The sequence below is a fragment of the Erpetoichthys calabaricus genome, chromosome 3 (genome assembly GCF_900747795.2).
Source record: "Erpetoichthys calabaricus chromosome 3, fErpCal1.3, whole genome shotgun sequence".
In the NCBI taxonomy this organism is placed as follows: Eukaryota; Metazoa; Chordata; class Cladistia; order Polypteriformes; family Polypteridae; genus Erpetoichthys; species Erpetoichthys calabaricus.
This window is the reverse complement of record NC_041396.2, coordinates 273,693,562-273,716,448: the sequence shown is the minus strand read 5'-3', so window position 1 is coordinate 273,716,448 and position 22,887 is coordinate 273,693,562. Positions and strand designations below refer to the sequence as shown.

At 37.2% G+C, this 22,887-nt stretch overlaps 1 protein-coding gene across 1 annotated transcript; it reads left to right on the top strand.

Annotated features, from left to right (window-relative positions):
- The first annotated feature begins 1,754 nt into the window (after positions 1-1,754).
- On the top strand, positions 1,755-15,188 carry znhit1 (zinc finger, HIT-type containing 1). The gene is made up of 5 exons (XM_028798307.2): positions 1,755-1,838; positions 6,048-6,218; positions 8,210-8,289; positions 8,843-9,012; positions 14,631-15,188. The coding sequence occupies exons 1-5, from the start codon at positions 1,817-1,819 to the stop codon at positions 14,650-14,652; spliced, it is 465 nt and encodes a 154-aa protein (XP_028654140.2). The 5' UTR covers positions 1,755-1,816; the 3' UTR covers positions 14,653-15,188.
- Positions 15,189-22,887: the final 7,699 nt, after the last annotated feature.

The following is a 22,887-nucleotide window of genomic DNA, read 5'->3' as shown; positions in this document are numbered from 1 at the left end:
ACTAAACAGTTCTCAATGAATCCACACAGGTGTCAATGGAAACAAGTTAGGTGGAGAACTGCTGTCCTGGCTCCTTTTTCATTTATATATCATTGTTTAAGACTGAAATAAGCAATTAAGGGTGGGGAAATTTAACAAGCGAAACCATTAAAATGAAGCTTCAAAATATCACTTGAGCAGTTAGTGCTTCTTATTAAGAAACTGGATGGGAACAAAAACCTGTAACCATTCCGGCCCTCCAGGAACTATGCTGACCACCCCTGTAATACCACACTTTTTGAAGAGACTCTAAGCTTTTCTTTCCTCTACAACACTCTTATTGTTTTTAAAAGAACTCAGAATGAAAACGTGTAACCTCAGGTGTCTTCCTAGTTGAATAACACATGGCTTCTCTCGACAACTACCCCTTTTCCATGGTTACAGTATGTTCTGAATGCTTCCACGTGATTTTTGAAACTACAGCTCATTTTTTTCAAAACTCTACACACAATCCCCAAAAATGCTTGCACAAGATGAAAACTGTCGGACATCTCTTGCAAAAGTACACACTTTATTGAGTTCTAAATTTTCTCTTCTAAAAATTGTATTTTTGCATCAAAAATCTACACATAAGCCATCAAATGAGCAGCTCATCCTAAACACTGATGGCATAAATGCAAAATTCCCCTTTTGTATTTTCAGAGGGCAGTGCACATCCATCTGCTGTAGATGATTCCCAACATATTCAAACAGCTCTTAAAGTGCACATACATGTGATCTACAGACAAATGTGATGGGAAAGTCAAATTTATTTTTCTAACAATACATTTTCATCCATACATGGTCATGCACATTAGGTTTATAGGCAAAATAAATACTGAAGATGCAAGGAACAGGTTTTACAGGGAGTAAAACAAAAGAACTAGAAAGGAAAAAAGTATGCTGCGTCCTGTCTCCTGTTTGACTTTGGCCACAGCACCTCATCTACATCACAAGTGATGTTCTCTCTGCCAAAACAGTGGGGGAATTATCATCTGGAGTGATGTATCCACACCTGGCAAGCCCCCTCATCTGTATCCCCACAGGCCTCCTCTGTTACCTAGAGAAGAGGGTATGTGTCTATAGGATTGGTGATCACACACCTTCCACCTCCATGATTTGAAAAATTCTTCAGTGTTTGTACAGGAATGATGGGTAATGGTTTGGAGATACAGTGTGAAAACTCATGAACAGTCGACGAACCAGTTTCTGACCAGAACAGCCTCCTTCATATTCAAACCATGGTTGACCACATAATCAACCAGGGTTGTCAGGATGTCATACGTGATGGTTCTTCTTTGTCTTCTTCCATGTGCTTGTCCACATCCATGTCCTCCTCTTATACTCACACCTTTTCTGCTACCTCTTTGAGCAATATTTGCCTTCAATGTAATCCAAACAAAAGGAAGTAACCTGTAGAACATTAAAACAAATTAGATGAGAATGGGTCATTCATCTTAACAAAGCTTGCCTAGTCCTATCCACTTAACTCCTCCAAAATAACAAAGTTCAAAGTTTTAGTTCTGATGGTACCTACAGTCCCACTGCTTACTATAATGCTTGGTAACTTATTCCATCTGTTTATCGTTCTCTCTGTAAAGAAAAACTCCCAAATGTTTGTGCAAAATGTACCCTTAACAAGTTTCCAACGGTGTCCCTGTGTTAAATTTAGGTAATTTAAACTGTATTTATTCCTTCTAACCTGTAGGGTGCACTATTTACGCTGCAATGGCTCACGGGCAGAAAGTTTGAGCACTAGGTGTTATGTCCTGAATAGGCTTCCGTAGTTGTTGCCGGAATGGTGGAGAAAAAGACGTCAGGTATGTCTTGGAGTTGTACAAACTCAAAACTCATGTGTTCGCTATCGGTTATGCATTTTATTGAAAATTAATACATTTGAAGTTATTTCACCTGAAAGAAAAAAAAAATTCGTCGCATGAAAATTCTGTCTTATTTGGATACAGCACTAGGCATGTAGTTATTTAGTATTCATTGTTAATACGCGTTTCCCAAACTACTAGATTTAGCATTTGCTAGGCAGTATCCAAAATACTATAGTTCTGTAGCAAATATTTTCGGCCCGTCTCCCAAAGTTTGTTTCGGGGGGAAATGGGAGATTTACAACCGAAAACTAAGCACACAAAACCTGGATGTAGGAAAAAAAAATGCGCCGTGTGCTCATCGGTACACATGGCATCGAGAAGATAATACTTGAATTAGATTTAGTCCGGATGCATCCTACGTGCAGACTGCATGTTCTCTTCGTGTCAGTTTCCTACCGCAGTCCAAAGACGAACGGGTTTCTATATTCTAAATTGTCCCTATCTATCTATCTATCTATCTATCTATCTATCTATCTATCTATCTATCTATCTATCTATCTATCTATCTATCCGTGTGTGTCGGTGACCAGACAATTTTTTAAACGGACAGTCCTCTTTTCGGTTCCTTAAATATCAGTCCGGCAGGGATTTACAAGATTAATATTTTCCAGGATTCTGTAATGCTCACTAAAATTTTGAAGTATGAGTGCTAAGGGATAAAGTGTTTTTCTTACCACGCAGTGGAGCTTAGGAGTTGCAGCAAGACCCTACCTGGGTATAGGACGTTGTGTTTCTAGCTATAAAGCTTTGCTACTGAACAATGCTTTATATATTTATTATATATATATATATATATATATATATATATATATATATATATAAATGTAATAATTTAAATGCATCAACAGTTGCTACACATACCGGCTATTACTATTCTTGTTATTATTAAAAAATAGTTTTTGCAATGCCGGTCAAAATTTTGAACCTACACATGCAGACTCGATGCATACGTTGATGCAAAACGCTAGGAGGCCAAGAAAGAAAAGCTTGCATGGCAGTTTCACTCGTTTTTAGGAGGAAGCTGTAACTGAAAGCAGAGGGAATAGTTACAGGTCAGTGAAATGTAAAACCAAGTCTGACTGGATATCTGGGCGTTCTTATGGTCATGAGAAATGAGAATTCTTTTTTTTCCAGTGTGTCATTTTAATGAAACATTTTAAGACATTTGTTTAGAGTCAATTGAGATATCCTCTAAATTATGATACATTTAACTGTAATCAGATACTAAGACTTTTGTTGTGTTAAAAGGGGAAAAAGTTTTTTTTAGCCATTTTGGAACAGAAATAGTAATGTTGCAACTGTTTAAAATGTTCAATGAGTAGTTCAATATTTGTGTATGTGTGTGTTCATACAAAGTCAAAAAAAAGTCAAACCCAAAATCAAAGCGAATTTTATTGTCATGTCAACCATATACAAGTATACAGATAGACAAAATTGCGAAGCTCAGGGTCCACAGTGTAACAACATGTAGACAAGCCATATTCATTTTGGAACAAAGTGCTTTGGACTGATGAGACAAAAATTGAGTTATCTGGTCATAAAAAGCGCTTTGCATGGTGGAAGAACACCGCATTCCAAGAAAAACACCTGCTACCTACTGTCAAATTTTGTGGATGTTCCATCATGGTGTGGGGCTGTGTGGCTAGTTCAGGGACTGGTGCCCTTGTTAAAGTCGAGGGTTGGATGAATTCAACCCAATATCAACAAATTCTTCAGGATAATGTTCAAGCATCAGTCACAAAGTTGAAGTTACGCAGGGGTTGGATATTCCAACAAGACAATGACCCAAAACACAGTTCAAAATCTACAAAGGCCTTCATGCAGAGGGAGAAGTACAATGTTCTGGAATGGCCGTCACAGTCCCCTGACTTGAATATCATCAAAAATCTATGGGTTGATTTGAAGCAGGCTGTCCATGCTCAGCAGCCATCAAATTTAACTCTACTAGAGAGATTTTGTATGAAGAATGGTCAAAAATACCTCCATCCAGAATCCAGACACTCATCAAAGGCTATAGGAGGCGTCTAGAGGATGTTATATTTGCAAAAGGAGGCTCAACTATGTATTGATGTAGTATCTCTGTTGGGGTGCCCAAATTTATGCACATGTCTAATTTTGTTATGATGCATATTGCATATTTTCTGTTAATCTAATAAACTTAATGTCACTGCTGAAATACTACTGTTTCCATAAGGCATGTCATATACTAAAAGGAAGTTGCTACTTTGAAAGCTCAGCCAATGACAAACAAAAATCCAAAGAATTAAGAGGGGTTCCCAAACGTTTTCATATGACTGTACATGCATTCAAATCAGCAAAATTGCAAGGGGACCCAAATCTTTGCACAGCCAGTTTTTCACATTTGACTTAATTTCATACAACTAAATACTGCTTCAGTAAAAATCTTTGTTCAGAAAACACCCCAGTACTCAGATGTTCCTAGGAAATGAAAGCTGAGATAACTTTTTAAATTAATGTTTTCATGGAAACCAGAGACAACAAAGTCTATGTAGAAAGGACTCTTTGAAAAACATGGTTACATTTTTTTTCTCTGCCATCACTACAAAGCACATGTGGTAAGTAACATACTGTATACAATATTACCATTCTTGGGTGGAGCATTCTTTTAAGGACAGGTAGGGCACTGTTTCCCAACGCCCAACAGATGGCAATGTTGTGCAACAAGTAAATTCACCTCAACGACTAAAAGCATTGTTAAAATGTTTACATCAAACTCAACTTATTCTCTTTTTTCAATTTTCCATGAAATTCTGCAAGCAAATTTTTATATCTAGAAAAAAACTTTTTCTGCCTGACGTTGTTACCCTGTTTCCAGGATGCTCTGTTATCTTTTTTGTTGAAAGTAGAGTAAATTATTATGCAAGCTGAGAGGGGTTCCCAAACTTTTTCATATGACTGTAAATTGAAACATACATTTTAATATTTCAAATATTTGGTGTAACTGTTCTTGTTTATTATGCACTTGCATCTCATTAAGTAAATCATTACACTTTCACTGAACTCCCTGAATTAGAGCATCTTACACAAATTCAGGCTTGGTTTGAAAAAGTAAAGGTTCATTACTTTATAGGGATATTTTTAGTGTCGGTTACTATCCTTAGCCCCATACCCATATGTTGTTCTTTTGATAAAAAAAATATGGTCTCCCTCGTTTATGTTTGTGTTATGTGAATGTATTCAACCTGCAAAGGACTGGCACCTTGTCCTGGGTTTGCAAGTGCCTTGCACCTGACGCTTGCTGGGATTGGCAACAGCTTCCCTGTGACCCTGCTCAAGATAAGCGGGTTTAGAATAATGAATAGAAAGATATTCTCTTCCTAGCGATCTGGATTGATAGATGTTGAATTATTGTTGCAGGAAACTTTAAACAAATGTATTTGAATAGTATAGATTAATAACATGTAACCGCTCCATTTCAGTAAATAGTTTACTATTATTAAACTTTACCAATGTCCCTTATGTGGAATTTGATTTGGTGAAGCTCATACAAGTAATATAGCGATACTAACACACAGCAAAATGACCTTTGTAATCATCAATTTCCCAAGAGCCCACAAACAAGCATACTTAGTCATAATTATCAAAGTTGTGTAAAAAATCTCTAATGGTGAGCATATTAAGTTCATGCATCTCAAAGATTACAATAAAAATAACTTGTGTAACAGTAAATGATAATTAAAAATGGGTTATATGTATTTTAGAATTTTATGTCTGTAGTAGTTTATTAGGAAAATACCTTTTAAAGAAGTACAAGGATTCACAAACTGCCAAACAACACTGTAAGTTACTATCATACTATATTTAAAGCATTGTGAATTTTTTTTTTTTTTTTAAAGAAGATGACATTTGTTGTAGTGCTTCAAGGTTGCTTTTTTGTTTTCCCAGGAGCAAAGCTATGTAGCTTACCTGCAAAGAACTGGTGTAAATTATTGCTTCAAAACTTTTACTGTTTTATGCTTGCTACCTTGTGAAAGTATGGCATACTAAGCTGCAACCTCCCACAAAGAACATGACAAAAAGCCATGTTTTGGTCTCTTTAAAACGTTTTAAATAATGTTTTGCAGTGACCTCTATTTAAATTTTGAACATGTTCATACTAATAACCCTTTTTATTTGCTGCTGCAGCACGATCTCAGGAAGCAAGTCAACGGCGGATCCTTGACTGTGCCACACGGCAGCGTCGCTTGAATCGTCAGCTTGACGCTTTAGAGAAAGACAATTTTCAGGATGATCCACATGCCAACCTGCCACAACTGGTCAAGAGGCTGCCACAGTTTGATGACAACAATGAATCAAGTAAAACTGAAAATTATGCCAATTTTTCTGTAGCAATATCTGTTGGAGAGTTTAAAAATAGTGCTGTTGGAATTGAATTTCAGGGAGTTGTTAAGAGTTAAGACTTTTTCATAAAATACATTACTAAAATGAAGTTGAAGAGATTTGTCATACCATTTAAATCTAATAATTTTATTTTATGAAGCATCTCTTATTCTATTAATTAATTTTAAATGCTTAAAGTAATTATCACATAAAAAAGTTTATGGAAGGCAAATTAACAAATGATCCCTCAAAACACATTGTTTTATTGCTGGAAACTTGTAAGCATCCTGATCCTGTACTCTGTGAAGAATGTTATACATAAGTAATTTGAACTGAATTAATACTAAGTCAAATGTCTAATGTAGATGACATAACTTAAAGGGTTAGTTTGCATTTGAAAGCTGGGACTGAAGCAATTTCCTGGAGAATCATTTTTGAGCACCACATATTGGGTAAGCAAAGGTGACATCTACATCCTTTTGAGTTTCTCATGTTCTGTACATGTTTTCAGTGTATATGCTCAAAGGTTAAGTCATAAAATGGAAACCGTTGTTTTTCTTTCTGAAGCCGAATTACAATATCTGTAAACACCGACCCTGGTTACAAGGGCCCCAAGGCTGGTATCATGTGTCTATTCCTGCAATTGTACACAAATGACTGCATATTACATATGGATTCTTTAAGAAGGATCAGTCTTGCTCATGACCTCACAGTGGTTGGTATCACAGATTATAGCAAGACCACGTATTGAAATGAAGTAACATAAATGGTTTAGTCCTAATGAATTGTAATTAAGTGGCAAAATAAACAAAAAATGTATGGAGACAAGTAGTCGCTGTCGTGTTTACATATAAATACACAGGCTGTAAAGGTAGTGGAGAATTTGAAGTTCCTGAGCACCAACATTGATATATCAACACATCTATTATCAACCTGTGTCGATTCATTCAGAAACCATTAAAGAAGTTTGCAGTGTTGCAGGACTCAATGACCATTTTGAACAGGTCCAATATTGGGAGTGTTTTGACCTTCTCCATCATGTTCTGATGTTAGTGTGTTCACCGAGAACAGTAAACAGGTATAGAAAGTGGTGTATACTGTTTCTAAAACCAGTGGTCACCACCTTTCAACAATTAATTCTGTGTACTTTCCCAGCTTTAAACATAGTGTCATTCAGATCTTTCCTTACCTATCACACCCCTCTCACTTTCTGCACTCTTTCCTAATGTTTGATAAACAGTTAAGGTCAATCAAGCAGCTCTAAATCTACACTAAAATATAATTCAGATCTTGTGTAGACAGTTTCAGGAAAGGATTTAATGTCTAGAATTCAGAACTCAAACTAATGATATTGATAAAGTATTTTTAATAAAAATAGATGCGTCCACCACAATTATGGCTTTCCTTATGTAAAGCTGTAATTTTAACAGTAAGATATTATAGGCCAGTATATACAAAAACAGCAACTGTTTATCTCTATAGAACAAAATCATCTGGGATGATGTTCTCAAAATTAGTTCTTATAACTGTGTCTTAAGTGGTTTATTTTTCAGTTATTGCACCCAGAGGCTTGCATCTTGACACACTAACACAACTCCTAAATTCATGTTCAGGGGAGCCTAAAGCAAAACCATTGAATACGCAATTAAAATGTTAATTCTATTACAGTATTTTCCTTGTATATTGGCACAAAAATAATTTTAAGCATGCATTTCAAATAGGAATTACCCATTAGTCTAGTTCATCATTTTGTATGAGTTTACTTTTGTAGCAATATAATCAACTGATTTCAGTAATGTATTTTTTAAAAGTACATTTATGACCTAGGTTTTTACCTAGGGTAGTGATGGTGGGATACAGTTGGAGTTTGAAGCTCATATGCAACAAATTTTATTAACATGCATAAATTTGTAATCCAATTTCTTTAGCTTAATTATGTTTTTTACAAGTCTTTTTTGTCTTATTAGGTAAAAAGAGGAAGAAGACTCGAGGAGATCATTTTAAGTTAAGGTTTCGTAAAAACTTTCAAGCACTTTTGGAAGAGCAGGTAACTGGGTAATTAGCTAAATGTCTTAAAATGGTACAGATTATAAAATATAGATACTGCAGAAATGTTTTTCCAACCTTATTTTTTCTGGTGTCTTTTCACAGTGGGTACTATTTGAAATCACTTTACAGTCTAGAGTTTTAGTACAAGTGCCAACATATAAACAAATTAAATGATTTGCTCAGCAAGTAATTGATTCAAAGGGGGGATTGAACATTCACCATTGAATATTATTGTTCAATACCTTAGCCAGTAAACCACATGGCCCACGTGGAAGTCTGATTTAGGAATATAGTTGAGAATTGCCTCTGCAATCATAAACATGCGTTTATAATGCTGCTGTTTTTTAACATTTTTAAAATCATGCAATAATGTTTACATATTTTCTATTTTCTGATTTATGGTTAATCATATATAATTTTTACATTTTTCATTTCATTTATTTCCTTCTTTCAAACAGGTTTGTAATATATGAAAATAACAATTTTCTAAAAATAGAAATGTTCAGAAAGTCTGTACTGGTAAACTCATTTTTTTCTGTTTTCATCCATAGAATTTAAGTGTCAGTGAAGGACCTAACTATTTGACTGCCTGTGCCCCTCCATCCAAACTACCCCAGAGACACTTCTGTGCAGTGTGTGGTTTCCCTTCCAATTATACTTGCGTATCATGTGGAGCACGTTACTGTTGTGTCAAGTGTTTGGGCACCCATCAGGAGACAAGGTAAGTTCAAATTAACTCCCTGTTGTTTGATTTAATACCTTGGGAAAATGGTGTCTGCTATTCATTATTTTTCTGTCTTGGATAATAGCTTGTAGTATACAGTGCATCCGGAAGTATTCACAGCGCATCACTTTTTCACATTTTGTTATGTTACAGCCTTATTCCAAAATGGATTAAATTCATTTTTTTCCTCAGAATTCTACACACAACATCCCATAATGACAATGTGAAAAAGTTTACTTGAAGTTTTTGTAAATTTATTAAAAATAAAAAAACTGAGAAATCACATGTACATCAGTATTCGCAGCCTTTGCTCAATACTTTGTCGATGCACCTTTGGCAGCAATTACAGCCTCAAGTCTTTTTGAATATGATGCCACAAGCTTGGCACACCGATCCTTGGCCAGTTTTGCCCATTCCTCTTTGCAGCACCTCTCAAGCTCCATCAAGTTGGATGGGAAGCGTTGGTGCGATCTCTCCAGAGATGTTCAATCGGATTCAAGTCTGGGCTCTGGCTGGGCCACTCAAGGACATTCACAGAGTTGTCCTGAAGCCATTCCTTTGATATCTTGGCTGTGTGCTTAGGGTCATTGTCCTGCTGAAAGATGAACCGTCGCCCCAGTCTGAGGTCAAGAGCGCTCTGGAGCAGGTTTTCATCCAGGATGTCTCTGTACATTGCTGCAGTCATCTTTCCCTTTATCCTGACTAGTCTCCCAGTTCCTGCCGCTGAAAAACATCCCCATAGCATGCTGCTGCCACCACCATGCTTCACTGTAGGGATGGTATTGGCCTGGTGATGAGCGGTGCCAGGTTTCCTCCAAACGTGACGCCTGGCATTTACACCAAAGAGTTCAATCTTTGTCTCATCAGACCAGAGAATTTTCTTTCTAATGGTCTGAGTGTCCTTCAGGTGCCTTTTGGCAAACTCCAGGTGGGCTGCCATGTGCCTTTTACTAAGGAGTGGGGCTTCCGTCTGGCCACTCTACCATACAGGCCTGATTGGTGGATTGCTGCAGAGATGGTTGTCCTTCTGGAAGGTTCTCCTCTCTCCACAGAGGACCTCTGGAGCTCTGACAGAGTGACCATTGGGTTCTTGGTCACCTCCCTGACTAAGGCCCTTCTTCCCCGATCGCTCAGTTTAGATGGCCGCCCAGCTCTAGGAAGAGTCCTGGTGGTTTTGAACCTCTTCCACTTATGGATGATGGAGGCCACTGTGCTCATTGGGACCTTCAAAGCAGCAGAAATTTTTCTGTAATCTTCCCCAGATTTGTGCCTCGAGACAATCCTGTCTCGGAGGTCTACAGACAATTCCTTTGACTTCGTTCTTGGTGTGTGCTCTGACATGAACTGTCAACTGTGGGACCTTATATAGACAGGTGTGTGCCTTTCCAAATCATGTCCAATCAACTGAATTTACCACAGGTGGACTCCAATTAAGCTGCAGAAACATCTCCAGGATGATCAGGGGAAACAGGATGCAATTTTGAGCTTCATGGCAAAGGCTGTGAATACTTATGTACATGTGCTTTCTCAATTTTTTATTTTTAATAAATTTGCAAAAACCTCAAGTAAACTTTTTTTACATTGTCATTATGGGGTGTTGTGTGTAGAATTCTGTGGAAAAAAATGAATTTAATCCATTTTGGAATTAGGCTGTAACATAACAAAATGTGGAAAAAGGGATGCGCTGTGAATACTTTCCGGATGCACTGTAACTAATGCCAATGTAGATTTTTTGCTTTTAGAGCAGTACATTGCTCTTAAAATTATGATAGCCTAAATTAATTTTATTTATTAAAAAAATAAGTGATAAACAAGTATTCCAGAAAACATTTTGTGGTCAGTTTAAGCTTTTTAGTCAAATTTCAAAGCACTATATATGATGTATATCTAGTACCACTCATGCTGCAAGAAACACTATTTCTACATTCAGGTGATGTGGCAACATTGTCATGGTGTGTTTCTCGCCAGCATGTGGTGGGCATCTTGTGAGAACAGATGGAAAAACTGTTTGAACACAGCGTTGGAAAGTAATTCATGGACACTGGGAATAAGAATTGCCTATTTGGATTGCACAGTTATCCCAAGTACAGAGCCAAAGCAGTATAGGAGACGCTTAGTAGTAAAACAAGTAATTTTCTTAGAGAGGTATCATCAAAGTCCCAACTGTGGAGCAAATATACCAAGTTTAATGGGCACAAATCTCCCCTGGCTAGTTTGCAAAGCCACTTACACCAAAAGAATGAAAGTTTTGTTTGCAGAAATATTTGTCTCAACCAAACATTACTGTGTCAGTTTTGAATATTTATATATCCAGCTTTTTCAGTTTTTCAGAGAAATAGTTTCCACTTGCGTCATTAATGGCAATTAATTTATCTGTCAGTTGTCCTCCATTTTCCCCTAAATTATTACATTGAGCGTTGATGAGTGAGGTTGTAGATGTGTGTACAAGTGGGTTCTGTGGTGGATTGGTGCTGTTTCCAGATTTGGCTCCAGTGTTTCTAAGATAGGCTTCTACCCTTTGTGACCGTGAACCTGATTAAACATTTGGGTTTAGAATGTAAAGAATGTAACATTTTCCTCAAATGAGAGGAGACCATTTAGTTCATCAAACTTGTTTGGTTAAATAATAGATAAGTTGCTCCAATATTTCATCCAAGTATATTTTAAAAATTGTCAAGGTATGTTATGTTTATTTTATTTTCACTCAGAAGTGGCAAACAAAGTTCAATGCAGTTCTGCCTGGTAGACAAAATTGTAAGAGAAGTCCTACTTAAAACAACACTCCAGAATGAAAGCTTGAATGAGTGGGTAGGATGAGGCAGATGTGATGATGAGCAGGAGTGATCATGCCGTTTTCCTATGCTTGGATATGGAAATTTTAAAATAAAATGTCAGGACATTTTGAGAACAAAGTAGGTATGCCTCTGCCTCACAGTTGTAAATGAGCTGTACTTTTTGTACCATCTTGAAAACAGTTATATACGTACTGCTCTAATATCCCCAAAATCTGAGGGCGACTGGCCAACTTGAGTAAGTCCAGAAAATAACCCTTAAACTGGTTAGAAAGACAGAGAAATTATTATTATGCACCTATTATGTTAATGTATGGTAGAGTGTACATAACATCTCAGTTGTTTTCGACTTAGTACTTGGACAGAGTAGCGAAAGTAATACAATATGAGCAATAGACCAAGAGAAACATGTATAGTTTCATAAGATATAATTCAACACATATGTCAGTTTGGGTAGCAGTTGAGTTACTGTTTGACATTTGGGTAAAAACACTTTCTAAACAGAAATCGAAGTTATAGTTACAGCCTAACTAATGAGAGTTAATGGTATTACGAATCAAGAGCATTTTTGGTATCAGTAAATCTAATTAGTTTTACTGTAGTTAGAACTTCTTCGATTTCTTTACCTCTCCCTGTTTTTTTTTTTTTTTGTTTTTTTTTTAATTCATACAACAGTAACCTGCTTTGCTATAGTTGATTTTATATTTGCAGGTTTTGCTGCAAGAAAATCTATGCGTCACTATTAATTTAATAATACAGCTTCACTTTGTAAGGCTTCATGTGTTATATATGTACTGAACATACAATTTTGTGACAAGTTGATTACCTTCTTCTGTGCTTTACAATCCTGAGCTGACAAATTCCAGTTCTAGGATGTTATGCAGCCAGTGAGTACTGACTCCGCTTTGTCTACCTGTGGTGAGCCTAGATGAAGACCTCATTTGATGGCTTTCCAGGCTTTCCTCAGTCATTTAAGTTAAAGTGTTTTGAGCCTTCATGACTTTACCCAAGATATGTTTTGTCCTTGCTAGGTCTTCTATGATAGTGACTCCAGGACTCCAAAATTCTTTTTAAGTTTTAAGCATCCACTCCAATATAGAAGCAAGTGTGGTATAAGTACTTCTTTTAGAAAGGAATTTTGTAAACATATTTTACTTCACTCATTTAGAGTTAGGAAATGATTTGAGTGCTTTTTGACAGAGTTTTGAGGTAATTTGTAACCAGTGTTAACTTACTTGTCATACTGTTTCAGTTCAGAAGTACATGGAAGCAATTTTGTGATCTTGTTATCAGTGACAGTTACAGTTCATTAGCATTCCTATTTAGAATTAACAAAGCTATATGTACATTTTTGCATGCAATGTGTTCTTCCTCACTAATTTAACTTTAGAACCACTGTGTCCTGTTTTCTACCTTGTATATTAATGTCTTCTTTACTTACGCTACTGGTACTCAAGTGTATTTCATTAACATTTAAGTCTGCCAGAGTTTACTTATTATTTATTAAGCACATACTATAATTCCAAATCCATCCATCCATCCATTTTCCATCCCGCTGAATCCGAACACAGGGTCACGGGGGTCTGCTGGAGCCAATCCCAGCCAACACAGGGCACAAGGCAGGGAACCAATCCTGGGCAGGGTGCCAACCCACCGCAGGACACACACAAACACACCCACACACCAAGCACACACTAGGGCCAATTTAGAATCGCCAATCCACCTAACCTGCATGTCTTTAGACTGTGGGAGGAAACCGGAGAGCCTGGAGGAAACCCACACAGACACAGGGAGAACATGCAAACTCCACGCAGGGAGGACCGTCTTACAAAATTCAGGATACTTGCAAATATGTTTTGCAACATATTTGCAACATTTGGCATTATTTCTGCTATACTATACCAAAACAATGACTGTTAAACCTGTTAAAATAAACCTATTAATTACATTCTTAAATATCATTTTCATACCCATAGTTGCCCACTATAAATTAAAGCTAATTTGTCTAGTGATTTTTTTTTCCCTAAACTCCCACACTATCCTATCCCACTTTAATCCAGTAGTTGAATATGATTTGATAAAAAGTAATTTTCAATTTCCAGTAAAAAAAAAAAAAAAAAAGCCTTTTTTACAGTGTTACTAAATAAGAGTTTTGCTAAGCAAAGCAACATACACCTAGCTAAAAATAAGTGTGAAAAGGGCTATATCAATCATTTTGAACCCGAAGCTTTATAAAGAATTTATACTTCAAGTGGAGGTTGTCGACTTTCTCAAATGCTGCACTGCATCTGAGTACTGGTTTGATTTTGGGGTCCTACCTATATGAAAGTAGGATATCTTTTATTTACACAAATAATATTTCTGAAGTATAACAAAATATTCCTCCTATTGTTTGTAATTGGAGGTTATGTTTAAATGACAGCATTTTGTGAAAAACGTGTATTTCATCTGAGTTATTTAATATCGCACTTGTGTGATTCTAAGCCTTTTTGTCTAGGCAGGAGATTTGGGCAGCTTTTCTAATAGTTATCTACACAAAATTAATGGAATGAATGTCTGAGATTTCTAAAATTTAGATTTTTTAATAATGTACTTACTGTGTATTTCAATATTGTATATTACATATACTTATCCTATTCATGTCCTAAACATTTTGGTTGCTGTCCTTTTCATGTTTTGTGAAAGGTATTATGACTGAAAAATATTGTCATTATTCAGTGTAGTGATTTATAAATGTTATTTTTTTCAGCATGTTTCATCCTGTAAATATTTTTGTTGCCGTTTTTAATATGAAATAAGTCTAACTTTTTATTTCTCTTTCAGGTGTCTCAAATGGACAGTCTGATTTTTGCTATTTCTGCAATCTCTGGATTTGGTTTGCCTAATACTGTAAAGGCACTTTGGACTGACTTATGATTTGTTCTGCTTTTATTTGTGACAGTATATTCTGACAACTTTCTGCTTGTTTGACCCCAGTAAAGTCACAAATGACACCACTGTTCTCTGCATTGTATATCCCTGCTTACATAATGGAAGTGTTTATCAGGAATCAACTAAACACTATTGAAATGCAGGAAAAAAAGATTTAAAAAAAATGTTTTTTACACAGCAAGAGTACCAAGCCACATTGCATTCTAATTTAGGCTTCCGATTACTGGGATCAGTTGGTCATCTTTATGAGACAAGCACAGACCTTCCAGGTAAAACTTTGATTTATTCAATTAAAGGTAATTGTTTATTGTTGGTAATAGGTACAATATGTGTTAAAACTTTACACCTTGTCTCTGTATGGTATTAATTTAAGCATGTTTGGAGTCCTACTTCTCAAAGTTTTATAGTGTATTGAATGTTTTAAATAAAGTTTGTCTAACTTTTTTGAAATTACTGCCATCAGTGAACCTTGAACTGCTGTGTTGGTCTCTGTATGGTGTTTGTTTGTACCCTTTCAATATTAAAACATCTTTGAAATAATCGCAGGTTACTTGTGTTGCCTAATCAACAGTTTTGCTAAAAAAAAAAAAAAAAAAAAAAAAAAAAAAGCTTTTGAATTGAAGACCCACTTTCTCCATCATTCAGTGGTTTTCAATTCCAGAGCTCAAATTTTCTGGAACATGCTTCTCTCTCAGGTACTACTCTCATTTTCCAGAAGTTTAAATTTAATATTGTTATAACATAAAGTTTTTTTCACATTGTTTGAATATGACGGGAAACATCGCAAGTGGATTATATGATGTGAGTAACCTGTGATTGTTTTCATGAATGTTTTAACATTGTTCTTGTTGAGTGTTGGTGAGCATTGAATTCAGAGATCTCCGTTCTCAATACTTGCATGAGATTAAAATTATTTCTTGGCCATCACTACAAACTACACTCATTGGCCCCATTATTAGGTATAACTTTTCAACTGCTTGTTAACTCAAGTATCTATTCAGCCAATCACATGGCAGCAACTCAATGCATTTAGGCCCATAGACATTGTCAAGACAACCTACTGAAGTTAAAACTGAGCATCAGAAAGGGGAAGAAAGATGAATTAAGTGACTTTGAACATGGCATGGTTGTTAGTGCCAGGTGGGCTGGTCTGAGTATTTCAGAAACTACTCATCTACTGGAATTTTCATACACAATCATCTTAAGTGTTTACAGAGAATGGTCTGAAAAAGGGAAAATGGCCAGTGTGTGGCACTTCTCTGGTTGAAAATGCCTTGTTGATGCCAGAAGTCAGAGGAGAATGGCTGACTGGTTTGAGCTGAGAGAAAGGCAACAGTAACTCAAATAACCACTCATTACAACAGAGGTATGCTGAAGAGCATCTCCGAACGTACAACACATTAAACCTCGAAGCAGGAGACCACACCAGGTGCCACTCATGTCACCTAAAATCAGGAAACTGAGGTTACAATTTGCATGGGTTCATCAGAATTGGACAACAGAAGGTTGGAAAAATGTTGCCTTGTCTGATGAGGTCTAAGATAATGTAGCCTAGTGGTTAAGCCCTGGACTGGAAACCTCCTTGCTCATTGCAGAGTCACTGAATCTACTTGTGCTTCAGTTGTTAAAAAATAATGAAAAGACATGTGTAAAGTAGGCTGAGATGATTTTCGCTATAGAAAGACATAATATTTTATAAAGTAATTTTTCAAGATGTTCCTTTAGCTTCAGTAGACGAAATGTGAGCTTAATAAAGGAATCCAACCATCTTTGCTGTAGCATTTTTGGACTGAAAATTCTTGTGGGGTTACTCAGACCTGGGAGGGGACAGAAGAAGGAACAGAGGCTTCTTGAGAAATAATGCAGGGGGTGGATGTGTGTGTGTGTTTAAAAGAGAGAGATGATCAAGCACTTTAAAGAGGAGGACTTGCAAGACCTGATCCTCTGCTTAAATTCTTTGGCCTGGCTATGTGGCTCCCAGTGACTCTTGGTTTGGATTCTGGTTCAGATTGGCTAACAGAGTTGGGGCAAGTAAGGGAAGATGTTACCTGTAAACACAAGTGAGTGGTGTGTGGCCAAACCAGCTGTGTGATTGTGCAGTAGGATGAGGCAGCATGAAGTAAGATTATGGGAGCCATGGAAGATCAGATTGATGGCAGCAGCACTGGAGGGCAGGCCATGTAGGAGATGATTTCCATAAAACCTCATTTGAGGGAACGAGGGAAGGGCACTGCATTTCATAATGTGTTAGCTGCACATATGATGAGTATCCAAATAATGCAATAAGAAACCAACACAAAATGAAGATCTAACTACACATTGTCATATAATAGAGCCACCAATTGTACAGTATTAAAATATCAAATACCCTACACTAAAAGTAGCAGCACAAAAATTAATACATTTGCCATTTCTGTTCAGTGGCAAAGGACTAAAATGTATTGGGGGTAAATCAGTTTGGCTTTATTTATTTATTACTCTTCACTGGCTGCAAGCTCAGAGTGTTTCAGGATAGCAATGACAGCTACTCCAAAACACCAAGATGTAGAAGTTCACACACCTGAACTTGAATTATGTAACAAGAAATATTTTAATACATAATTCGCCAGCCTCCTCACTCACTCACGTCCGTCCAAAGCCGAATGCACAGTCGCCTTCTGCACACCTCCGAAGCCGAATGCGCAGTCGCCTTCTGCGCAGCTGCCTAAAAAACCTTATGAGACTGACATCGCGGCAGGCGGCAGATTTATGGCCGCGAAAATTCAAAGAGAAAGGCGACTTTGACCGACATCCAACCCCAACATCGCGGCAGGTGGTGGATTTACGGCCGCAAAAATTCAAAGAGAAAGGCAACTTCGATTAAAACTCTAGAGGCCTGAAAAGCAATTTCAACTACAGTTCGAGGCCTAATTACGCATTCTGATTCAATTACGATTTCATTCAATACACCTATATCAGGTTTGTGGTGCTTATACTTATTACAATTCCACATGTGCCCGTTTCATCTTACGTTGTCGAAACGGGCTCTTTGTCTAGTATATAATAAAATAATCTATGGATCAGTCTAAGGGACTCTTGACCTTCAAACCCCAAGGTGGAACTGAAAAACTCTGGAGCATACACGCACATATCTCAGCAACAACACTGCAGGGTCCAAGAACCACCCTGAGCATCCTGGAAACAGGCTAACAACGTCAGGCAGAAAAAGTTTTTTTCTAGATATAAAAATTTGCTTGCAGAATTTCATGGAAAATTGAAAAAAAGAATAAGTTGAGTTTGATGTAAACATTTTAACAATGCTTTTAGTCATTGAGGTGAATTTACTTGTTGCACAACATTGCCATCTGTTGGGCATTGGGAAACAGTGCCCTACCTGTCCTTAAAAGAATGCTCCACCCAAGAATGGTAATTTTGTATACAGTATGTTACTTACCACATGTGCTTTGTAGTGATGGCAGAGAAAAAAAATGTAACCATGTTTTTCAAAGAGTCCTTTCTACATAGACTTTGTTGTCTCTGGTTTCCATGAAAACATTAATTTAAAAAGTTATCTCAGCTATCTTTCATTTCCTAGGAACATCTGAGTACTGGGGTGTTTTCCGAACAAAGATTTTTAGTGAAGCAGTATTTAGTTGTATGAAATTAAGTCAAATGTGAAAAACTGGCTGTGTAAAAATGTGGGTCCCCTTGTAATTTTGCTGATTTGAATGCATGTCACTGCTCAATACTGATTACTTGCAACACCAAATTGGTTGGATTAGCTCGTTAAGCCTTGAACTTTATAGACAGGTGTGTCCAATCATGAGATATAAAGGTATTTAAAGTGGTCGATTGCCAGTTGTGCTTCCCTTTGACTCTCCTCTGAAGAGTGACAGCATGGGATCTTCATTGCAACTCTCAAAAGATCTGAAAACAAAGGTTGTTCAGTATCATGGTTTAGGGGAAGGCTACAAAAAGCTATCTCTGAGGTTTAAACTGTCAGTTTCAACTGTAAGGAATATAATCAGGAAATGGAAGGCCACAGGCACAGTTACTGTTAAACCCAGCAGGTCTGGCAGGCCAAGAAAAATACAGGAGCGGCATATGCGCAGGATTTTGAGAACGGTTATAGACAACCCACAGATCACCTCCAAAGACCTGCAAGAACATCTTGCTGTAGATGGTGTATCTGTACATTGTTCTACAATTCAGCGCAATTTGCACAAAGAACATCTGTATGGCAGGGTGATGAAAAAGAAGCCCTTTCTGCACTCACACCACAAACAGAGTCGCTTGTTATATTGAAATGCTCATTTAGACAAGCCAGATTCATTTTGGAACAAAATATTTTGGACTGATGAGACAAAAATGGAGTTATTTGGTCATAACAAAAAGCACTTTGCATGGTGGAAGAAGAACACGGCATTCCAAGAAAAACACCTGCTACCTACTGTCAAATTTTGTGGATGTTCCATCATGGTGTGGGGCTGTGTGGCTAGTTCAGGGACTGGTGTCCTTGTTAAAGTCGAGGGTTGGATGAATTCAACCCAATATCAACAAATTCTTCAGGATAATGTTCAAGCATCAGTCACAAAGTTGAAGTTACGCAGGGGTTGGATATTCCAACAAGACAATGACCCAAAACACAGTTCGAAATCTACAAAGGCCTTCATGCAGAGGGAGAAGTACAATGTTCTGGAATGGCCGTCACAGTCCCCTGACTTGAATATCATCAAAAATCTATGGGTTGATTTGAAGCAGGCTGTCCATGCTCAGCAGCCATCAAATTTAACTCTACTAGAGAGATTTTGTATGAAGAATGGTCAAAAATACCTCCATCCAGAATCCAGGCACTCATCAAAGGCTATAGGAGGCGTCTAGAGGATGTTATATTTGCAAAAGGAGGCTCAACTATGTATTGATGTAGTATCTCTGTTGGGGTGCCCAAATTTATGCACATGTCTAATTTTGTTATGATGCATATTGCATATTTTCTGTTAATCCAATAAACTTAATGTCACTTCTGAAATACTACTGTTTCCATAAGGCATGTCATATATTAAAAGGAAGTTGCTACTTTGAAAGCTCAGCCAATGATAAACAAAAATCCAAAGAATTAAGAGGGGTTCCCAAACTTTTTCATATGACTGTAACATAACCAAAACTGGTTAATCCTTTAGGTGACATAAATGGCCACCTAGGGTGCCATTTCTGAAATTTAAGTAGCATGCACTAACAGTGAGGGGCACCATTTTTTAACTCAAGTGGTGTACACTCCATACCTTTCAATTATGACTGTGCTATGAACAGTAAGGGGTGCCATTTTGGTAAGTCAAGGGGTACACGCTATGGACACCAAGTCACAACCCCACTCCCAGAACAATCCCTGGATCCTCAAAGTCTAATACTATACAACTAAGGGGCACCAATTTGGTAAGTCAAGGGTCACACATGCTATAGACCTTTCCGTCTCACCCACCTCCATCCAAGCTATGGACACTGAGGGGCTATGTTTTGGTAACTGAAGGGATGCATGCTCCCTCACAAATGTAGGCCTCCATGTGGGTTTCGGCCGGCATTAACTTCAAAAACAAAGCCAGAAAATTTTCATGATGAAGGACCGGGAGTAAGCTCGAGATCAAAAAAAATGTACAAAGGTCAAAACCAGAGATGAAAAAGAGAAACAACAAAACTAGGAATGCTAACCCGAAAAGCAAAAGTCCTGTCCTAAAAATTCACAAAAGAAAGAGCATAGTTCAGAAATAAATTCAATCTTGGATAAATCAGACCTGTGAGAGGTGACCTTCATATAGTCACACCAATGATGATGTCATCGCGCTATCCCAGCTATACCTTGCTGGATTACATCTTTTGTCTAGGTGTGTGCCTTTCTCTGTCATTGTGGTTTATGTTTAGCCATGTTGCACCCCTAAAAGACACTTTTGCAGAGTTTATTTTCATCTGGATTTGTTTGTGAAAAGTTTACGGGGTCCTAAAGAGGTGTATGTTGTTGTGAAACCCTTAGGGACAAATGTTCCTTTCTTTCCATCCCCCAAAATACTTTTAAAATCTCAAAAAAAAAGGCTAAAGAAATCGCAAACAAGGCAAAAATTTAGCATTAGCTTTGCAAACTGTATCATGTGAAGTAAGACTCGACTGTTTCTCTTGACACCACCTAATATTTTTGTAATGTTACCTTTTACATAACCTGCAGAGGACAATGATGGTGCAGTGCATATTGGTCAAACATGTAGACAGGAGTTTCATTATACTGTACACATGGCAATAACTGTAAGATTAAATGATTTAATTTTTATCAAAGCACAGTTTTGCTTTTTTGAAAAACCCAACATGCTGTCCACTCAGAAATATGTGCTTTCGATGAGAATAATACTTCCATGTTTGTCTGTGTTCTTTTCTGCAGCTGTGTAACACATGAAATCCATACTCCTCAAATCAGGACTCTTGACCAATGAATGAGGGGGTGGATGCGGGTCTTCTAATCAAATGCTTGCTTCCATTTGAACACATTCCCTCTGTGTGCATTGCTCTGATTTTCCGGAAGTATTTTGGAAAAAATGCATGTGTTTTTTATCTGTTTTGACTGGATGGCTTGATGTGGATTATGTGACAATGACACAACAGGAGATTTTTTTATGGATGTTTTCTTATTGTGGGTAGTTTGTTGGCTGGGATTCCCAGGATATTGACTGTGTCTGTCTTTGTCTTTACAATTGACAGTGGACTCCCCCAGAGGTTTATTTTCCCCAGGGATGATGCTTACTGGAGTTTTTGTTTTCCTCTCCTTCATTGTCAACTGGCCATAGTACAACAATTAATTAATGGGCAGATGTTGTTGGACTCCATTTATGGTAAATCGTATCCAAATATTCTGTTCTCTCTGTGTTTAAACAAATACATGTCTTTAAGTGTATTAATTCTGTATTTAGTCATTTATAGAATTTATATTTGTATTTTACCTAAGAACTTGTCACAACTCTGCACCTGCACTCAGTAAAGAGCACTATACAAAAATAAACTGAAATCAGTTGAATTAAATATTGTTTGCTGTGGTTCAGTGTTGGTCATCATAGGTGCCTATTCTATCAGAGACATTATTATCTCTGTTCTCATTGAAAACATTAGCACAATCTAGACGAGAGCAGGCCATTTGGCCCAACAAAGCTTGCCAGTCCTATCCACCTAATTCCTCCAATATAGCATGAAATCAAGTTTTGATGGATCCTTTAAGTCCTACTGTCTATCAGACTAGTTTGTAGCTTATTCCATGTGTGTATGGCTCTCAAATGTGATGAAAAACGTCTTAATAGTTGTGCGAAATTTACCTTTAACAAGTTTCCAACTATGTCCCCATGTGCTTGATGAACTCATCTTAAAATAACAGTCTCGATCCACTGGACTAATTCTGTCCATAAATTTGAACACTTGAATCACGTCACCTCTTCTTTCTCTTAAACTGAACAGGCTCAGCTCTTTTAATATTTCCTTATAACTCATCCCCTGCATTCCTTGAGTCAGCTTAGTAGCTCTTCTCAGGACTTTTTCTAGCGCTACTATGTTCTTTTTGTAGCCTGGACACCACAGTTTCACACAGTACTTCAGATGAGGTCTAACCAGTGTGTTATAAAGCTTTAGCATAACCTCCTTGGACTTATACTCTACACTTTAGGGCGCTATATAACCTAGCATTCTGTTAGCCTTCTTAATTGCTTCTGAACACTATCTGAAAGTTGATGGTGTCGAGTCCACTATGACTACAAAGTCCTTCAAAGATTTACTTTGGATTTCAGACCTCCCATTGTTTACTCAAACCTAATATTTTACTTCCTACATGTAATACTTTATATTGACTGACATTAAATTTCACAAATCTGCCCAAACCTGTATGGTGTCCAAGTCCCTCTGTTATGATTCAATTGTCTCTAGATTATCTGCCAATCCACTGTAAGTTAATGGACGCTTGGTGGCACTATTGCCCACCTTTTTCCCCAACAGATAGACGCTCCTAACACAGGTTTAAAAGCACTAAGAAGTACTTTTAATTTTCTTCTTTTAAATAGTGCCTCTAAAGCACCACAGCCACAATAAACACACAGTGAATAATCACAATAAATTTCCTCCTCTCCTCCCAGCAGCTCTGTCACACTCC

Excerpts from the sequence above, each read along its gene's own strand:
- znhit1 (XM_028798307.2), top strand. The coding sequence starts at position 1,817 with ATGGTGGAGAAAAAGACGTCAG. Across the intron at positions 1,839-6,047 it reads GGTGGAGAAAAAGACGTCAG|CACGATCTCAGGAAGCAAGT; the intron begins GTATGTCTTGGA and ends TTGCTGCTGCAG. Across the intron at positions 9,013-14,630 it reads GGCACCCATCAGGAGACAAG|GTGTCTCAAATGGACAGTCT; the intron begins GTAAGTTCAAAT and ends TTTCTCTTTCAG.